At 34.8% G+C, this 21,251-nt stretch overlaps 1 protein-coding gene across 2 annotated transcripts; it reads right to left on the reverse strand.

Moving 5' to 3' along the window:
• Positions 1 to 376: 376 nt before the first annotated feature.
• LOC127873885 (fibrinogen C domain-containing protein 1-A-like) lies at positions 377 to 12,001 on the reverse strand. Of its 2 annotated transcripts, XM_052417992.1 has the most exons (7): positions 11,924 to 12,001; positions 9,416 to 9,946; positions 8,595 to 8,660; positions 8,037 to 8,110; positions 3,063 to 3,228; positions 1,368 to 1,509; positions 377 to 612 (listed from the first exon to the last, which is right to left on the reverse strand). In XM_052417992.1, the coding sequence occupies exons 2-7, from the start codon at positions 9,474 to 9,476 to the stop codon at positions 429 to 431; spliced, it is 693 nt and encodes a 230-aa protein (XP_052273952.1). In that variant the 5' UTR covers positions 9,477 to 9,946; positions 11,924 to 12,001; the 3' UTR covers positions 377 to 428. The 2 variants fall into 2 exon arrangements, 1 of the variants encoding a protein (XP_052273952.1); XR_008046426.1 differs by lacking the exons at positions 9,416 to 9,946; positions 11,924 to 12,001 and adding an exon at positions 3,832 to 3,996 and having other exon boundaries at positions 377 to 1,097; positions 1,368 to 1,477; positions 8,595 to 8,864.
• Between the last annotated feature and the right edge of the window lie 9,250 nt (positions 12,002 to 21,251).

A 21,251-nucleotide genomic window follows, 5' to 3' on the forward strand; every position in this document is an offset into this window, starting at 1 on the left:
CATGAAGCCCCACGCCATGTGTGTGTTAAATGACTATCGGATAAAAACGTTATTTTAACATGTTTTAAGTGTTCTAAACAACTGATTATATTCGTTTTAGGCGATTCATGAAAAAATGACATTTATTTATAACAGTTCAATGTAAAGGATTTTGTGATCATTTATTATTAATTTAAATCGAAAACAAAAAGATTTGTGAAAAATAATCATAAATGCAAACACTTAAAACGCACTTCTTAAACAATAAACTGAACTAGCAAACATGCGCACATGGTTTAAATGCGCGTGTATATTAAACCAATGAATATAATAAACCAGTTAATTAAATACTACAGACGGCCATATATGTCGTTATTGTCCAGAGCAAATACATACACAGAGAATAAGCCGCTTTATTTTCATGAAATACCAAAGCCCCCAACAAAAAATCATCCCAAAATGGACGCGACCCTTGATTTTGTGATTTTCATTTCCACGCTTCGCATGGAGTACTGTCGGCGTTTGTACGGGCACCACTCTAAGCCCGTGCCCTCGAGGGGGTGTTGTGGGTACGACTCGCCGATCGTGCGCGCACCGAAAGGATGGTCGATGAAGACACCGTTAAGATTGGAACTGCAATATCAAAAGTAGTTAATACTGTTATTTTGTTATTACTTTGTATCACCGCTATTCGGTTTCAACCCGACTTTGGAGTTTAATTCCATAATGCGTACGTTCTTTCGTCAACACCAAAGTGCGTTACACTTGCAAATACAGTTTTCGTAACCAAACGCACGTCACTATTATAAGCGTACATCTTATTGCAAAAGTATTTCGAAATATATTTCAAAGCACAAAGCATGTTCTAAGTGGGAGTAAATTTTAATAAAAATAAATATATGGTGTAAAAGAATTTGTTTAACTCCTCGAACTTTGACGTTATTAGAATATTCAGTATATAAAGAAACACAACAAAAGCAAAAGCAACGAATTACCGATGATAACTGTTAAATCTCTTTAGGTGTTCCAACAAATCACCATATGAAAACGAGAAATAAATATAAAACAAACACACCATTTCTCATCAGTCGCTTACAAGAATGATACAAGACCCCGCACTAAAAGAAAAACACAAATTTAAACAGAATAAAAAAAGGCAAATACACAAACAGAAACAACACCGTGTCGTGTTATAATAGCCATTAAACTACATTTTCGCATTGTTCACATAAATAGTGATCTAATGCCAGCCACAAGTTGTCAAGAACACCATATAAGACACACAGAACGGGGTTTACGCAAGAAATAAAAAATAAATAAAAATAAAACGTTTGAATGAAACTCAACCAAACGCAAATACGACACAAGCAACATAAAAGTATCCGCACCTGTAGCAGTCGTTGAACCACCAACCGCCTCTCAGCTCACGTGCGCAGTTGGCAGGGCTGTTGTCGTTGTCATGGTCACGCGTGGAGAACGCCACCTGGTGGTGCTGTAGCTGGTAGGACAGAGGGTAGTGGAAAGAGTCCCCTTGATCAAAGAGTCGTAAACGATTTATGGATATCGGGTTAATATTTTGCAGCCGATGGGCATGCTTCCAACAACATTTTCAATTAACAGATATTATTGTTTATACAACAGCAATTAACCAGTGATTTTTATAAAATACCGGTAAGCATAACTATAAGCAACACTTCTTTTCTGTGAAATATTTAAAATATTCATCACATATATCATATTCAGTGTAAATTGTATTTATTTATACATTGTTGACACAAATGTATATGAATAAGATTGGGAGTCGCAAAGTTCTATAACCATGATATTTCATTAAAGGGGCCTTTTCACAGATTTTGGCATTTTTTAACTTATTCATTAAATGATTTATATTGATAAATGTAAACATTGGATCGTAAAAGCTCCAGTAAAAAATCAAGAATAAAATTAAAAAAGGAAAAGAACATTGCCCGGAGCAGGTTTCGAACTAGTGACCCCTGGAGTCCTGCCAGAGTCCTTAAGTAAAAACGCTTTAGCCTACTGAGCTATTCCGCCGAATACACGTAACGTATTTTATACGTTATATAAGCAATCTTCGTAGTTTCACAAAATTTAACGACAAAAACAGAACTCTCCAAATAATTCAATCGTTTCGCGTTGCAACGCTTTATAATTTTTAGGTTTTAAAATCGTCAAAAGATGCATATAATGGCTATATTAGACCATGGTAAATGTTCAGTATTACTGTTTCCTCACAAATATCATAACTAAAACGAAAATGTGCGAATCTGAAACAACTTTTTTCAATTTTGTCAATTTACCAAAGCGTGAAAAGATCCCTTTAAGTGTGTGATTAAGTGTTCGAGATGTTCAATTCGTGTTCATAAGGAAATCTCGAGAGCGTCATAATACTATAGAAAATAGTATTAAACTTGATTAAGACACGATTTTCGTGACTTACTAATACTCGTACTTTAAAATAACAAAGTTCAGTGTCTGTGCCAATTCAAATGGTTCACAGTTTGAAAGATAAACAAATCAGAATCAATATTTAAGTAAGCAAGTAAGTAAGGGCTTGTTTTAATAAAAAAAATCAAAAGTTTTCATCACAAGTTTAGTGAACAATATAGTAAACTAGGAAGTTTCCGAATGTGTATAAATATTCATATACACATTCAAAATACTGTTTTAAGATATATCACGTCAGAACATTTCATTAATAAAACCAGTTATACTCAATTCGTTATTACTAATTTTAAACGGCCAATCGAATATGGTATCTAATGTCCGAAGGCTCCTAACAAAGTATGGTTGTGCATACGCTTTTGAAAAAGTTCGTGACATTGATACGGATGTATTTCTGCATGCATTTAAAACACAATTAACAGATTCTTTCAATCAAGAAGTGTTGTGACAAATGTATAATAGTTCAATGTGACATTTATTAACGGTTTTCCAGATATCTAATTTTTATGAACTATGTCTTGTTCTCGTACAAAAAAAACTAATTTTTTGCTTGAGTGGCATGTAATGTACTTCCGCTTTAACAAAATACCAACTACAAACCTGTCTGAACTATCACATACCTGCTGTGCCCGAATAGCTTCCCACTACAAGAGTATATCGGCTAGCTTCGTCCCCCAACACGGAAATGTTCGTACTCGGCGTTAACCAAGTTTCCATCCCAGTCGCGCATGTCTTTTCGTAAACGATGGTCAGCAGTATATGTCGTTTGATGTATGTTTTCATTGCCTAAAATGATTGATGATGTAAAGTTTAACCCATTAATGCCTAGTGGACTCTCCCATCCTTCTACATTGGATCAATTTATTTCCACAATTAGGGATATCTAATATACTTAATTCTATATTTAGAACATTTCTTACAGAAATTCCTTTAAGCAAACAGCGTAGATCCTGATGAGACGCCGCAAAATGCGGCGTCTCATCTGGGTCTACGCTGTTTGCCAAGGCATTTTTACTAGACGCTAGGCATAAATAAGTTAATAGTGCTTTTCGTGACTGGAATTTTCTGTTAAAACAAGAAACACACCAAAGACAGAATATCCAGTTTACCTACATAGTACTTTCCTACAATGCTTTTAGTGCGTAAGTATGGTAAATGCCTGTTTAAGCAAACACAAATGGTCTTCGATGTAAAATCTGATTTTAATACTAAGGTATTAACATTATAACAATTTGTTATACAATGAAGTATGAATGCATTTGTATTCAGATATTGTAAGACACAAGCGGCATGTTACATTTTGGAACTGTAAACAACCTTATTAAAATTGGCCAATATGGCTATTTGTTTTGTAATGAACCAATTGTGCGACTTGAATTGTAAACTTACCTAGCCAAAACTCTCCATTTGGGTCCACATTTCCAAAACCCTCTTTGTACATTTGCCACGTTTTGTCAAAGTTTGTGGAACCGTCAACTCGTCTCTAAATGACCATCCACACTGTGCCATTTTCCTGTGTGCACTCTACTTTGATTACCCTTGCAGTGGACCCTGCTGTATAGATCATGTATGGCACTTGTATACACTTAGTATAAAGGTTTCAACCAAAAATCACTCAGATTACAATATTGCTTTGCAAACTTGCTAAATATATTAATCCGACTCAGCATACATGATTTAATATTTAAGTCACGTTTTGAGAAAACTGGGCATAATGCATGTGCGGAAAGTGTCGTCCCAGATTAGCCTGTGCAGTCCGCACAGGCTAATCTGGGACGACACTTTCCGCCTAAATTGGATTTTTGCTAATAAGAGACTTCATTTAAACGAAAAATGTCATTAAAGCGGAAAGTGTCGTTCCTGATTAGCCTGTGCGGACTGCACAGGCTTATCTGGGACGACACTTTCCGCACATGCATTAAGCCCAATTTTCTCAGAACGCTATTCATTTGCATGCCATACGTATTAAAAATTTTATTGAAAGTTCCGATATAACACGTTAAACATCTCCCCCAAATACACCAAGTACTGGTTCTACCTTGGGAACGGATTCGATAGCGTTAAACCCATTTATGCCTAGTGGACTCTCCCATCCTTCAATATCACCTCAGGAAACCCGATACCTTGCGGGTCGTGTAATACCATAGGGGACAGTGCTGTGCATTTTGGCATGAACTTACCTAGGGTAAGTAAATTGCAAAAATTAAAATTTTCAAAGTTCAATTTGAAACAACTGTGTATTAACATTGATAACAAAGGTAGTGGTCTACATGAAGAAAAAAATCCTGACAAATTTTCTTAAAAAATGAGCGAAATGTGACTCCCTGAAGTAGAAGATCGGGCAAAACGGGCCATGTTCAGGCATTTAGGGGAGAAAAAACTGCTTTAATTTGCAAGCCGCTACAATAATTTAAGGATTTATAAAATTTTGCACATGTCTGCCATGACTTCTCAGCAGGGTTTCTCCAGAAAACTATTTATTGTGGAGAAATTTGTTGTTTTTTTAATGACCATGTTGGGAAAACATTGATACCATCTGTGGAAGACCAGGAGACCATATGTGGGCAGTGACTTTATAATTCTTTTTTCGTGACAAAAAGACTTATTTTCAGCCATTTTAATTCAATTTCTTTCCTTTGTAAAGGTCTATAGTAAGTGTATGTGGGCACATATGCATACAAATGTACTTTTAATGCTTTTAATACATTAAATGATATTATTTGGCTTTCATCCAACATCATTTCAGAAACTTGAATCCTTTGTCTTATATATAATGTGGTTGTTCAATGTCCACTTTAGATACATTGAATCACAATGCTAGTGTTGCCCCCCCCCCCCCCATTATTATACCGCCACAAAGTCTGTTTGGGGGGCTATTTAGGAATCGGTTTGTCCCGACCGTCCCTGTCCCAGTATGTTACGTCCGTCCCGATTTTTTGTCCGTTTGTCCGCCCGATTTATTTTCATGAAATAAGTTTTGAACAAATGAACATTCAAAATTCAAACTTCATATGTTGATGCAACCTTATTAGCTATATACATATAATTTAATTTTACAATTTAATATCATAAAACTTATCAAAAAACAAAACATTTAGGAATCATAAATATTACAAAGTTAGTTACATTACTATGATTAAAACTTTGTGGTTACAATGGTAACCATTTTAAAATTAATAAATTCATGCAGTTATTTTAAGCCGTTATTGTGGAATGGAATATAAATTATTAAAAATGCATACTGTAATAAAGTCAGTATAGTTAAAATAGTTAAACATTTCTTCAACATTCAAACATATTATATCAACATGAGAGCTATTGTTACTCTAAAATCTATCATTGTCATTGCACAAAATCAAAGACTTCTTGTGATTGTAAATTTGTTGCAGCAACTAGCTGTAATATAAGCCTTTATTAGTCCCATTTTGGTTGGCAACTTGCATTATTACATCTGCAAGTGGGAGCTTTTGCACAGTGTCCCATTTCATCCTATTAATATTTCACATGCATTTAGCAAACATGCTTAGTGTTTTCTGGTGGTGTGGTATTAATAACTTATCAAACTTCTTCTCAAAAAGGTCATCTATCTATCCATCCATCCATCCATCCATCCATCCATCCATCCATCCATCCATCCATCCATCCATCCATCCATCCATCCATCCATCCATCCATCCATCCATCCATCCATCCATCCATCCATCCATCCATCCATCCATCCATCCATCCATCCATCCATCCATCCATCCATCCATCCATCCATCCATCCATCCATCCATCCATCCATTCATCCATCCATCCATCCATCCATCCATCCATCCATCCATCCATCCATCCATCCATCCATCCATCCATCCATCCATCCATCCATCTATCTATCTATCTATCTTGCGTTTATTATTGACAATATGGTGGAAGAACCAGTTATCGAACACATAGGGAATTACGTTAAAATTGAAACACTTAAAATAACAAAAACAAATGACTAAAAGTTTAATCATTTAATAACTTATCTGTAAAGTCTTCCAGCAAATATCTTTCAATAATTCCAGGATTAAACTTGCCTGTGAACAAGGTAAGTGTTATTCTTTTAATCAACTGTACTTTGTGTGGTTAAATGTATAAAATCGGTATCAACATCATGTGTTGAAGTCTTGTTTGCGGCTATAAACAAGCAATGACCGAATTCGTTAAAAGGGGAGTAGCAAGTCAGCTCATTGAAATTAAAGCGGGTATATACGATTTTAATATGTGCTGAATTGTAAAATATTGATACAAATATGTTATAATAACACACAATATGCAAGAAAAATGATACATTTAAGACGAATTTCATAAAATGCAGCAAATACAAATTAGCGCCCCGAGCCGATTGTGACGAAGATAATTCGTAATTATTTTCCTACAATAACCGATGCATTCGTCTTTTTAGTAAGTGTTCGTGTGTCGTATGAATCGATATCGCTGCAGGAATTTCAAATGAACCGTTAAACTAAATTTAGATTCACATCGTACATGCATGATATACATGCTGGCGAATTCGGCTGTACAGCCTTTTTCGATTTCAGAATTAAATATCTGGCTTATTTAGCATTTTTCGACACATGTTCTTCTTAACTTTTATGTTAGTTTATATTGAAATATATGTATAATAAGTTTTTTACACCTTTTATATTAATTAATAAATATTTGACAAGATCGTATATACCCGCTTTAAAAGGTCAAAATCAACTATTTGTTTGATAGACGATTCTTTCCAAGACCAGTCTGTGGCGATTTTTATGTAACTTAAATACGCTTAACAGTAAAATCACATAAAACTTAAGGCAATGTAAACAAAAATTAAGCGCAAGTTTAGAACTTCATTTCAAATGAGTTTTTCATCATTATGACACTTGCCGAATTAGCACCAAAAGTCTCAGAACACGCCATATAAATAGTATACAAACAAACCCCATATACACTTTTTAAGACATCATTTTTTTATGTACCTAACCAATTAATGTATGCGACAAAGCAGTCAAGTCTTTCTTTATATTTTCCAAAATAGTATTGGTAAAAAGAAATAAAACTAGAGAATGTTGAAAAGGCACTATTGATAATATATAAGGCATTACAATTACAATTGAATGCATATTTGCCGACATACACTTACTGTAGGCCTCTATAAAGCAAAGAAATTGCAACATAATGGCTGAAAAAGAATTATAAAGTCACTGCCCACATATGGTTTCCTGGTCTTCCCCAGATGGTATCAATGTTTTCCCAACATGGTCATTAAAAACGCAAATTTCTCCACAATAAATAGTTTTCTGGAGAAACCCTGCTGAGAGGATATGGCAGACATGTGCAAGTTTGTATAAATCCGTTAATTATTGTAGTGGCTTGCAAATTAAAGCAGTTTTTCTCCCCTAAATGCCTGAACATGGCCCGTTTTGCCCGATCTTCTACTTCAGGGAGCCACATTTCGCTCATTTTTTAAAAAAATTTGTCAGGATTTTTTTTACATGTAGGCCACTACCTTTGTTATCAATGTTAATACACAGTTGTTTCAAATTGGACTTTTAAACAATTCATTTTTCTAATTTACTTACCCTATGTAAGTTCATGCCAAAATGCACAGCACTGTCCCCTATGGTATTACACGACCCGCAAGGTATTGGGTTTCCTGGGGTGAATATTGGATCAATTTATTTCCAAAATAAGGGATGTCTAGTATATTAATTTCTATATTTAGAATATTTCTAACAGAAATTACTTTAAGCAAACAGCGTTGACGCTGATGAGACGCCGCATCATGCGGCGTCTCATTGCCGCATCATGCGGCGTCTCATCTGGGTCTATGCTGTTTGCCAAGGTCTTTTTTTCTAGGCGCTAGACATTAATGGGTTAATGAAGCCATAGGCTTTCTATGCAATCGAGATAAAATTAATAATATAAACTTAACAGCAAACACGCATTCTGAAATATTATTCTTAAGAAGAAGTGCATTTAGGACAAACGATTTCTAAATGACATGATTGTCCCTCATGTTTACAGAGGTAACTTGCGTGCAACATAATCTAAAAGATCATTATGTCAAAAGTAAACTTTACCACACTGTTCACCGGTATGAACATATTATAAGATATTATGCTTATATACGTACGTACCAAGTTTGATGTTTACAACTTTAGCACCTTCGTCATGTCCCAATGCATGTTCACAATCGCCGAATTCTGGAACAAGGATGGGCACATAGCATTATGTATACGTACTAAGCACACTTCATAAGCGTTAAGCAATACAAACACCTAAACAGAAATGAAAGTAGTAAGCGACGTGTCCGACTTGCGACGTGTAATAAAGCAAAAACGATAAAGATAAAAACATAAGGCTAGCTTGAAATATTATATGTAACACGGGCCGACGCATCCTTATCTTAGTGTGATAATAGGTAACTCGGACACTATGGACTAAATTGAATTGTGTTGCTTACTTGTATACTGTATTTTAACCCATTTATGCCTAGCGTCCAGAAAAAAAGGCCTTGGCAAACAGCGTAGACCTAGATGAGACGCCACATGATGCGGCGTCTCGCCAGGGTCTGCGCTATTTGCTTAAAGGAATTTCTTTAAGAAATATTCTAAATATAGAACTAAATATAGTAGACAGTCCTAATTTTGGTAATAAATTGATTCAACTTAGAAGGATGAGATAGTCCACTAGGCATACATGGGTTAATTTAGTGTATGTTATGCCTGAACATGAGGCTATTAGATGCACATTTTTGTTCCGTTTGTTAAATTCAATTATAGTGCTCAAGAGATTTACACAAGAGGAATGTCGTTAACATTGTTGGCCAAGGAAACATATGTGCAAAACATTGTAAAAATGAATGGAAGAGTGTTTCAACTAATTAAAGACTACCAACTGGTTACATTAATGTCTGGAGTTATATTTTACTGTTATTACTAAATATTGCATAATGTACCAGGTTCAGATGTAGTAGTAGAATATGTCGCTGTCGGACTCGTTGTTGCGACATTGGTCATTGGTGGACTATTTGTCGTCACGTTCGGATTGGTCGTTATTACACCCAAGGCTGGGTTTGAGGATGCTGCAGAAGTGCCGACTGACGTCGCGTTTGCATATGTGCCTACCGTCGTCTTGATAGCAGATGTCCACGTATTTACTACTGTTGCATTCGCCGGACCATAGGACGTTGCCGATGGGACCCAGCTACCGTTGTTATGTTCGGAGATGATACCATAGCCGTTGCTGTGGCATTCGTTGGGCTCCCGGATGTTACCACCGGCGGTACTGTTGACACATTCGCAGATGTCTGCGCTTGCTTTAATGTGACATTGATACCTCCATGGGTGGTTACCATTGCGGAGGTAGGTTGGTTGTTTCCTGACGTTGTATGAGGCATTGTTGGTGTTTTTGTAGGATGGTTAGATGTTGGTTTCGTTGTAGGATGGTTTGATGTACCGCAGTGTGCTTCACATTTTATTGTCACATTCTACGAAAACAAAAGCGTCCGACAGAACAAAAACGCTGTAATGCAAACATAAAATAACGATGAACAATAACATGATTAACGTTTACGCATTCGCTTTTGCCTTGGTATGGCATGAATAGAACGCATACTGTATATCCATATTTTTGTGTGTCAATCTATGGATACAACCTACACTTCTTCTTTTAAAAACGCATAGTACCTTCGTATATTGAGATAAACACATAAAACATGTTCAACACATTAATACTACAACCTGTCAAAAATATGTTAACTGCGAAAACCTCCTTCTACAGAGAAAAGGTGCTCGCAAATAAAGAGAATAGGTTATGTTAACAATCTATTTACAAGCATAGTTTTCTTCAAATCATCATTTTCTGTGCTCAAATGGCGGAAGTCTGATTTCAGGTTACTTATCTCCTGAGTCAGGTTTTTCACAACTTGTTCGAGTAAAAACAGTCTATCACCGTGATCCCCTAGTGATTCCAATACATGTTTGTCCGAACATGCCGAACATGCCGAACATGCAGCCGTTTGGCAAAGTCCATTGTGCACCACAGACAGAAATAATGACAGAAATAAGCACTTTTTTTGGAAATGCCATGGCGAATACGATTGTGAAGTTTAATTATTTCTTGACTTTGGTTTAGCCTAATCAGTCTTTAATGACGTTTGTTCTAAATTTCCTTGACCGATAATGATGATACCATTGATAAAGTATGCGAACTAGAGTAATGCTTAGTTTAATTAGTTACTTATTAATTATATACGCCTATTTTCCCTTTGGTTTATATCTGCATATAATTGTCAAGTAATCTTATGTCAAACAACATTAAATACGAGTTATTCAAATCTAAGTACTATGCGGGAGAAATTTTCTTGTGTTATGCGAAGAAATTTCCTAGTGTTATACGAACTTATTTTTAGTTGTGTTATATGGAAAATGGCCTTGAGTAATGCGTATGAATATCATTGTGGTTTGTGGTATAAGGAGTGCGTGCTTAGGCAGGTACTAGTCCCTGGTTCTGTTCTACATAGGATATTGCTAGAACCAAGTAAAAGTGGCATGTCCGTGATATTTCTTGATTGAAAGGTCAGAAGTGTAACATGCCAAATGAAGGTGCACAAAGTTCATCAACAGCTTAATTTTTTTAACTTAAAACCCCTTTACATGAGTAACAACATCCATTAAAATTGCACAAATGCATCAACTCTAGATTTACGTATAAAATACGCTGTATAACTTAAAGTTATTAAATGCATCGTTGAACATTATTGCTGTTACGTGGTATCACTTTGTTTTATGATCATATACATGTATACATGTATGTGTAAATGCATCGTAATAAATTTAAAAAACATCTTGGACTTTCAATTCTACAAATTTTAATTTACGCAAAGACCGTAATAACACATCCAGATATAAACGCAGATTATGAGGATTTCGACTTCTGTCACGATTTAAATGAGGAGGTTTCATTTAAAATGACGTAAAATCCTGATCACAGGTGGTTAGCGTGTGGTTATAATATTAATTAGTAAACACATCATTTTGAATGAAAAATAATCAAATTATGTCCTCGTGTTAGGTATGTTCGATTTTGAGATACTTCAAATTATTACTGCACATATAAATGCAAGAAGGCAATTAAAATTAAAAGTTGTAATTCAAAAACAATACAGTTGATAGTGTATTATAGTCTCATCCAATGTTTACAATTTTCATAATGCATATATAAAACATAAAGCTATAGATAAAACATTGGTAATTCATAAAATGAATTATTAGAGACTTATTCAACGCTTATCAATGTACTTTACATGACTATAATGATTATACATGTAAAAACTACATTACCACCACCGATCCTATCAAGAATGCCATACACTTGTTTCAATATAATAATCCGTCATTACAAAATGCATTATTGCGCAAACAATTAAACATCTTAAAAGATCCTCCAATCACCATGGTAATACCTTGATTAAGATGAATGGTGGTGATAATATAAATCTCCAATGTAATAAAAACTTAAAGTCAGTGTTCATAATGTATACAGTAATATTGCTAGCCAATAATAAAATTGAAGGGAAGTAACTCGAATATTGCCAACCATTTTAAGCCCTAAAGAGTTACCTTTCTTCAATTTCATTCAAATGTTCCAGCAAGCAAGTTTATTGCATTGTTAAAGTCCCAGTGTATTCAATGTATTGTAAAAATGTATTTTAAGATTTAACAATAGATACATTACATTATATATGACCATTCTGCAACAGACTTATACGGGACTTAAATGTACATTTATATATATATATACAGTAATAGTTTTAAAAACAGTTGTTTACCTGCACTTTACTGTACACGTCTTATTCACAGAATGAAATTTGCTTAAGAAATGTTGAGAATGCTGCTACTCTAAAAACTAAAAAGAGTTTTGAAATTTTAAAACATTTACCAAGACGACACGGCATGCATGAGGACTCTCTATTGGTGGTTACACATTTTAAAAGTGAAAAAGTGGTGGGATTAGCATACATTCTCCAACTGAACATTTAGCATAAGGTCTTAAAAATATAAGAAAAAAGATATGTGTTTGTCAAAAACACGATGTCCCCTTCTGCGCCGCTTTAAAGCTATATATTTGACCTTTGACCTTGAAGGATGACCTTGACCTTTTACCACTCAAAATATGCAGCTCCATGAGATACACATGCATGCCAAATATAAAGTTGCTATCTTCAACATTGCAAAAGTTACGGCAAAATGTTAAAGTTGGAGCAACCAAACACACAAACCAACCAACAGACAGGGCAAAAACAATATGTCCCCCACTATAGTGGCTGGGGACATAAAAAGTCGAGTTAAAATATAACTGAAGATCTTAACAGTTGTTAAAATCATCTATTGTACAAGGTATTGTTTCTGACTTGTAATATGTTACAACAGGTTTTTACTTTAGTTCTAATCATATCTGGATGTGCAAACAAGAACTTGTGTTTATCAGTATTGTTTAGTGAATGAAAGCTACAATTTACAATATTAGCCTTTACTATTAATTAGTTTCTTTCATACAAATATGTAGGGCATTCTAAGAGCACATGATATATTGACTCCACAGCACTTAAACATAATGGACATACTCTTTCATTTTCCGGTAGATTTTCATAGCGCCCATTTTCCAGTCTTAATGGGGCAACACCGCACCTAAACTTGGCTAAAGCCGATCTATGCGGAAATGGAGGAGTAAGTCTACAATACTTTTCAACCTGATAATGATCTTTAAAGAGCGTGTATGTTCGTAATTTATTACGTCCATTACTATGTACACCATTTACTCTCTGAATAGCATTATGTCAATGATCAACATGTCTGTTCAAAAGTACAGTTCTTACATCAGATAATAAATGTTTACAATCAAAAGGCAATTGGATACATTACTGCAGACCAAAATCACATAACTATTCTTTCACTCTAAAAGGCCAATTTTTTACTACTTTTACCTTTATTCAGAGCCTATGTAAAAATCTACTTATTTATTCTACTGCTACTGTAATTCAAACAACGGTTCCAGTGATTACGAACAGCATTCCATTGGTCAATTATAAGCGGCTTCCAGCCCATTTCACCTTGAACCACTGCATTTGGAGTGTACTTTCCGGTGCCCAAGAAAAATATTATTGCTATTTGATGGATATCATTTATGAAAGAGAACTGTTTAATACCCCAAACTGAAGCCCCATTAGAATTAACAGGGACAACACATGCATGGTACATTTTTGTGTAAACATCATATGGTAAACCACCACAATTTTTACACCTAGCAATGAGAAGTCCAAGGGCAAGTCCAGCACTTGGAGCAACATATTTAGCAGTAATACTTTAGTCTAAATGGTTTGTTTACATAATTCCAAGATACATATATTTATTTGCATACTATATTTTCATCTGACCACATATAAATATGTACTCTGATCACTGTGTAGTTTTTTGTACGAAAGTGCACAACATTTCTTTTACTAGCATTTACTGACATGCCGTTTGAAATACACAAATCGTTTAACAATGATAACATAGATTTAAATCACCTTCATTTTCCGCTAACAGGACCATATCGTCAGCGTACAAAAGTATACATATTTTTCAATTGCCTATATCAACACATTTGTTTAAGATTTTAAGAGATACAGCTAAGGCATTTATAAATATGTTAAACATAACCGTTGACAAAGAACAACCTTGTCGTAAACCAGAATTTACACTAAACCAGTCAGTAGGCATAAACCAATACCACCTAATTTACGCCAAAGCAGATGTCAATGGAGTCGAACGCTTTGCGAAAATCTATGAAAGCGCTAAATGTAGATTGTTTATTACTTTTACGTGTTTCGATGATATTAGTTAGACTTGACAAATGATCTATAGTACTGCGCTTTTTGCAGAATCCATTTTGCTCTTCAGCAGTAAGGCCATTGGAGTCTATCCATTTAAAAATTCGCTCATTTAAAATTCCACTATACATCTTGTACATGATAGCTGCTAACGTAATGCCTCTATATGGCATTGGTTCTCTTGGATCGTTACATCCCGATTTAGGTATTGGGTTAATAATGCTGTTAGACCAAAGCGTTGGCACTTTTCCAGATTGAAAACATACATTAAATAAATTCTGAAGAAAAAGACGTGATGAGTCATTTTTTAACAATTCTGATTGGATTAAGTCAATACCTGATGCTTCCCCTTGCTTAGCATCTCGCAGAGCGTTAACTATCTCAAGTATATCTTTATCTGAGTCTGAACTCTCATCTACTGTACTGTCATTTGCTACATTTATTTCACAATTATCTGAATTCAGCAGTGTACAAAAATCACGCTGCCATTTAGCAAGAACAATCTTAACATAGTTAGACACTGTACCATCTTCTAAAACAACCTGCATTGGTATTGATTTCTTACGATCCAACCCGATACCTGTTTTTCCAATACGTTTCCAGAACATTTCTTGATCATTTTCTAAATCTGATAAAAATCATTCTCGACCTTGTACCAGTAAAGACGCTTACATCGCTGAACTTCTTTATCAAATCTTTTTCTAGCAGACACATATCTTTGTTTAAAATCATATTTGTCATATCTACTAGTATTCGAACATTTCAGCCACTCTCGTTCACGGGCATACATACTTTTGAACAGTTCGGTCAGTTGGTCATTCCACCGTTGTTTGCCTGTTTTACATCTTTTAGAAAAAAAAGATTTACAGTTCTATAAGGCAACTTATCATACATGTCTGATCTAATAATATAACATGTACACCAACCACTTTATGCAGTATCGAGCACGGACTGTGTTCTCAGACCTTGTTTAAGTATATCAATAACAAAACTAATTAATAAAACTAAAAATAAACAATACGATTGTTTCATCATCCGCCAAAAAAGATTCGGGCACACTACTAACATTAAATTTGTCAAAACTTGGCGCAGAATCTGAATTGCTATGAGCTGCAGAACACGTTTCGACCACGACACTCATATTCCATGCTTTTACAGAGTGGTCTGGGGTATTACTTGACACAACATTGTTAATACCAACACTGTTTAGGATATCAGACACATGTACAATTTTAAAATCAGTGAAATGCTGCAAGTTTACATGACTGATCAGACAATTATCTACTACAGAACAGCCTTTGACAGACAGACGTACACAAATGCACACCGTCTTTATGCTTAAATACACACATTAATCTATGTCATGTAACTAGACATAACAACATATCATTAAATAACAAATAATAGTCATTAAAGAATACAAATACAAATAAATACAATCAATGGTAAGAACACGGAGGCTTTATCAAAGCGGTACTGACGTTTATTGAACAGTATTTTTAAGAATTGTATGTCTTTTACCAAAAAATTCTTTGATAAATTTACGCACATACTAAATTATGGATTTGTCACATGAAACTAGTTACTTGTGGAATTTATATACAGATGGTTTGATATAAAATATACGTCTTATATATGTTTTTTTCTTAAATCAGTGTAACAGCAAGATCTTCATATAAAATGACCTTCATCTTTTGAATCAAAATCATTACAACATAGACAATTACGTTCATTTCGTGGAATGTTATTTTGACAGCATCTGCCAGTTTGTATTCTCAACGGATATGCAACAAATGTTTCAAACAAAAACAAAAAATGGTAGTATGTTCAACTGCGTTTACTTTTGAACAAAACGATCACTCAATGCACATGTTCTGCACATCATGCAGGGTATTTTCGACGGTGACTCGCAACTTTATTATAAAAAACAAAAGATGTAAGCATCCCTCTTTATATTGACACATATAATATTGAAATTATTTGAAAAATGTGTATTGTAATGTTAACAAAACTCATTTGTATATTTTCCGCAAGTGAGCATTTAATATTCTGAGGGGCTTCCTGGAGAGAAGAATGAATCACCCAATCATATACATAATATTTGATGTTAAAAATGCCAAGTGCACTCATCAATTAAATACGTCACACCGTGTAACATCGTGTGCAAAGAAATTTATAATACTACAAGTAGCTGTTTGGTGGGTATAAAGGTTTTCTTTTGCTTGATATTTTTATAAGTGTGTGACTTTAGGTACATTTTCGGTTATCGCATACAAAATGAAAAATTAACATATTCATTCACAGCTGGTGTCAATTTAGTTTTAACCTGTACTCATTTGTTTATTTGATGCTTTCAGTCTGTTTTTAGAGAAATATCAGTAAATTTAAACGTATAATTCACTGGTTCAAACAGGGAAAAATAACAGTGAAAATTATCGATAATTATGTGAAAGGACGTCGTTTTCATGACGTAAATGACGTCATTTTCCAGCAAAAATACAAAATTATTTGTAAATAACAAATACAAATAAAATTTGTTGTAATTGGCAAAATATCGTTTTTAATACATTCGTTAGCATAGACAATATATATGTATATGATCACTCGTGAATTAATATCGATATTTCACCAAATCCACTAAATATCCTCTTTGTATTAAATCAAAACTGCAAAACATATCTGATCAGGATTTTTCTCTGCTCCACCAGGGCCGGATTAAGCTGTGTTGGGGCCCAAGGCTGCACAAAATATGGGGGACCCCTTCCTCTCGTCCCCTTCTGTATATTGAAAGTCAAACTTGATACTACAAATATCAGAAAACTTGCACTTTTACACAGTTTGATATATATATCAAAACAAATTAACCACTTTATAACTATTTTTAGGTCTTGGAGTACTTGACATTAAATAGACAGTAGCCCGATGCTGTCAACCTTTCCTTACTCATGGTGTTCCATATATAGTATTTCACGCGTGATAATGTTAAAAAATGACATCTTACCTTGACAGTTATTAGCTGGAATTGTGAAGTATATTCCTACAGCGATGGCAACGTTTGGAAAAGTTTTCTGTAGTTGACCTCCATCTAACTTCAGCAGTGCACTCATGTGGGTGATGGTTCTGTCTTGGGCTGCTTCTAAGATGGCTTTGAACTGAACAAACTCGTCAACAAAAGACGCCTTAATGTCATCTGAATAAAACTCCACTAGATGTGTTGTACATTTCCGTAGATCATCCAAGGTGAGAGGCTCAAACTCTGTCATGAAACCAAACAGTTCGTAAAGACCAGAATATCCGGTATGCGCTCAACTGCTTGTGAAGTTCAACAGTGAGACAATCAGCTATGCTGTACAATGTGTGAATTCGAAATTTGTCGCGTGCACTTAGCTCCGAATTCGCATTCGGTGTCGCACTCTCGTCACAATATAGTCGCCGCCTTTTCTTACGTTAATTCGCATCCTTATATACGTTGATTGCAACAAACGATTTGGCCTTCTCTTTAATGTCGTCAAACGTGTCCAGATATTGTCATGACCATACGGGCAAGTCGTATAATAAAAAGAGAAACTAATGGTTCTGAATGGATATACAACAAAGAATGAATATTGATAGCATAGTAAATCCAAGCGAACTAAACGGTACCAATTCTATATACATCGGGAAACTGGTAAAAGCACACAAAAAACATCTACTGCAATCCCGATAAAGTCGTAAAATGTCGTAATAAGAAAGGTCATACATTGGGAAACTGACCTGCCGTCGGGGCCCCTTGAAAATCGGGGGCCCAAGGCTTCAGCCTTGTTAGCCTAGAAGTTAATCCGGCCCTGTGCTCCACGAGTGTCGTGAATATAATCCCTAAATACATTTGCTCTGCTATAATGAAAAACGGCATCAAGCCGTTGGAAATCAAGCCCCATGCTGCAATCAGACAAAAATAATGAATAACTACATGTTGAATTGTACATGCATTGTAGTGTATTCGTTTGATATGCTGAACATATCGCTTCCTGCACAACAATACCAGATTTCATGTGAAACATGACAATAAGTCTATTTCTGTCATCATTAATCAAATTTTCATCATAATCTATTAAGGTCTCTTTACCAAGCTCAAACATCAAATTGTTTAACACAGCTGAATTATATTAACCCATTTATGCATAGCGTCTAGAAAAAATGCCTTAGCAAACAGCGCAGACCCTGATGAGATGCCGCATGATAAGGCGTCTCATCAGGGTCTGCGCTGTTTGCCTACAGGAATTTATGAAAAAAAATATTATAAATATAGAAATAAATAAACTAGACATCCCTAATTTTGGAAATAAATTGATCCAATTTAGAAGGATGGGAGAGTCCACAAGGCATAAATGGGTTAAATCTTCCAGAGTAAGATGAGCAGACTGGAAGCTGTGGAGCATTTTTTCAATACTATAGTATGTACTAACGAGAAAAGGTGAAACCGAACCTCGATAACTGTTTATGAGCATAAAAAATCGCATGTTTGTTTGGCTATGCAATTAAGTGTTGCCAGTCTTTATTACACGAACTCTGTTTAGTAGTGCCCTGCGCATGATTTGTTGCTCTTGCTGTGCTAGACTATTTAGCTGTGCCAAAGACTAAAGTTAACCAAGGGTTCCACAGAGAGGCCCAAATTCTGGGATTTGGTCACGGGACAATGTTTCCGGCTAAGGAACAAAGATTATTTCAATTATTAAAACCAATTAACAGAATGTTGCTATTTAAGGGGAGCTTAGTAAACAACGTGCTCCAATAATATAAATAGGATTTAAAATGCGATCATGAAACTTAAAGCATTAAACATCACAAACACAATGTGTTGCTGACTTGGTCTTAGAAGTTATTTCAGCCATTCCAGAATTGTATGCACCATTTATATATCCAAGTGTCTTCGTGTGTCTTGGTATTTTTTTTAAACAATAATGCAGAAAATGTATTTATTTAGTATGTGGTGCAAAGTTTGTACTATTTCTCGTTATTTCAGATCATTTTTAATGGACTTTTGAATTGAAAAAAAGTTTTTAATTGAATATTGTGTTCAAATATTTCGGCAATTTGTGTGTTGCTTTGATGAGTAACATCGCGAATGAATAGTTTATGACAAATAGAATTGTCATCAATCATAAAATAAAACAATTAACATAACAGTGGATAGTATTTCTTGACTTTCAACACTTAAAATTGATTTATTCACACCATTTTATTTTTTTAGATATCAAGTTTGATTGTCGCCATAATGCTCTTAACTTCCGTTATCTGAATACTAAGCAATATCACGAACGAACTAGTGGGCTTATACACGAAATAAAAACTGTATGTTGAAGTATCACGATGCAATTTAACTTATGAGATAGATTTGAACTTGATTGTTCTTACAAATAAAATAATATTTCAGCTTTTTTAGACCAGATTTAATATGGATACAATGTCAATTAACTGCCGTGACCGGATATAACATGGGTTTTTACATATATCCCGGTTGCTATCTAATGTTTTATTAATGACATGATTGTCTTCTTGAATAAAAAGACAGATTTGTCTTCTCAAATATTTCGATTTATGAGAAAAAACTTTGTTTAACTCAATTGTTTTAACTTCCATCAGTATTAACCTCCGTTATAAAATCGATAATTTGTTCTATGCAATAAAGCAGACAGGGGTGGCGAAATCAAATGTCCGAGTTGCTCGAGTCGTACATATGCTTGTCTGGGCAACTGATTTTTGTCAATTAAGTTGTCCGTGGACAACAAGATTTTTAAAAGTCGCGTCCAGGTATACAAAAAGACATTGTATTAAAGCAGTATTTAAGTTTTACAAAACCGGATGTTGACACGCGATTACATTGTCAGTGCTATTTGCGGAGCAATCAAGCTAAAATACGTGCACTTTCCTGCGCAGTGATCTCCCTTATTCTAAAAAAGACCGGGAGCATGCCGCATTTTCAACATTCGGCCCGACTGTTAGACAGTGTACAGACTGGTTTCTTTATTTTTACAATCATACAGGAAATAAAAAGTATTTATCTAAGATAATCAAAACACGGTCTACCTTGTTATTTAAGACGACTTTAATGGTAAAGATGAAACTTTTTTTTTTAATCTTCAACAACGGAGCAGAAACCGGAAGCTTTGAGCAGCCCACCTCCCAAACAACTAATATGGATGATGATAAAAAAATATGATCTAAGTAAACGCACCAGAACTTTTCAAGAAACTTGGCTAACAGATTTTCAATGGTTGCCAGTTTATATAATCAAATTGCTAACAGTAGCGGAGCCTCAGTCTGATGAGGTCCACATATTGGACTAGTTTGATTTGTTAAGATTACAATGTATAACACTAGCTTCGCAAGATTTAAAGTTTGAGAAAGTCTTTATATTGTTTTTAATATACTGATATAATGAATGTACCATTGAAATACAATTATAAACAAAACAAGCAAATCATACTAATTTTGATATATTCCACATTATTTAACATTAATCAATAAATGCGTTTATAATTTATATAAACATTAACGGGCAAGTGTAGTTCAGCAACGGACAATTTAAATTTCCTAAATGGTTGTCCGTGGACAAGTATAGTTTTTTGAGATTTCGCCACCCCTAAAATAGCTTAAAGCACTAGTTGTTAACCCTGGTACATTGCTTACGTCACACAGTTTGAATTATGACGTAAGGTAAATGGCGGTTGATATCATTGTGTACACACCGGTCTTACTGACCTGCATTGTGTACACACCGGTCTTACTGACAATAACGTAGTGGCGTCACCATCGTATAGAATGACTGACCTGTGTACTAACGCGAAAGGAATTGTGGGTAGCACTTCTTTTACGAGTGAAAAGTGAAATCGAAAGTAGGTCATGTAATCGTGCTTCTGATAATCAGTCTTAATAGAGA

The sequence above is a fragment of the Dreissena polymorpha genome, chromosome 1 (assembly GCF_020536995.1).
Source record: "Dreissena polymorpha isolate Duluth1 chromosome 1, UMN_Dpol_1.0, whole genome shotgun sequence".
Classification (NCBI taxonomy): Eukaryota; Metazoa; Mollusca; class Bivalvia; order Myida; family Dreissenidae; genus Dreissena; species Dreissena polymorpha.

What these genes read in the sequence shown, in the direction of transcription:
- LOC127873885 (XM_052417992.1), bottom strand. Translation starts at nt 9,476, where the DNA reads ATGACCAATGTCGCAACAACGAGTCCGACAGCGACATATTCTACTACT. An exon ending in AGTTGTAAACATCAAACTTG is followed by an intron (nt 8,111 to 8,594) that starts GTACGTACGTAT and finishes TATTCACCCCAG; the next exon opens with GAAACCCAATACCTTGCGGG. An exon ending in TTGGCATGAACTTACATAGG is followed by an intron (nt 3,229 to 8,036) that starts GTAAGTAAATTA and finishes CAATCATTTTAG; the next exon opens with GCAATGAAAACATACATCAA.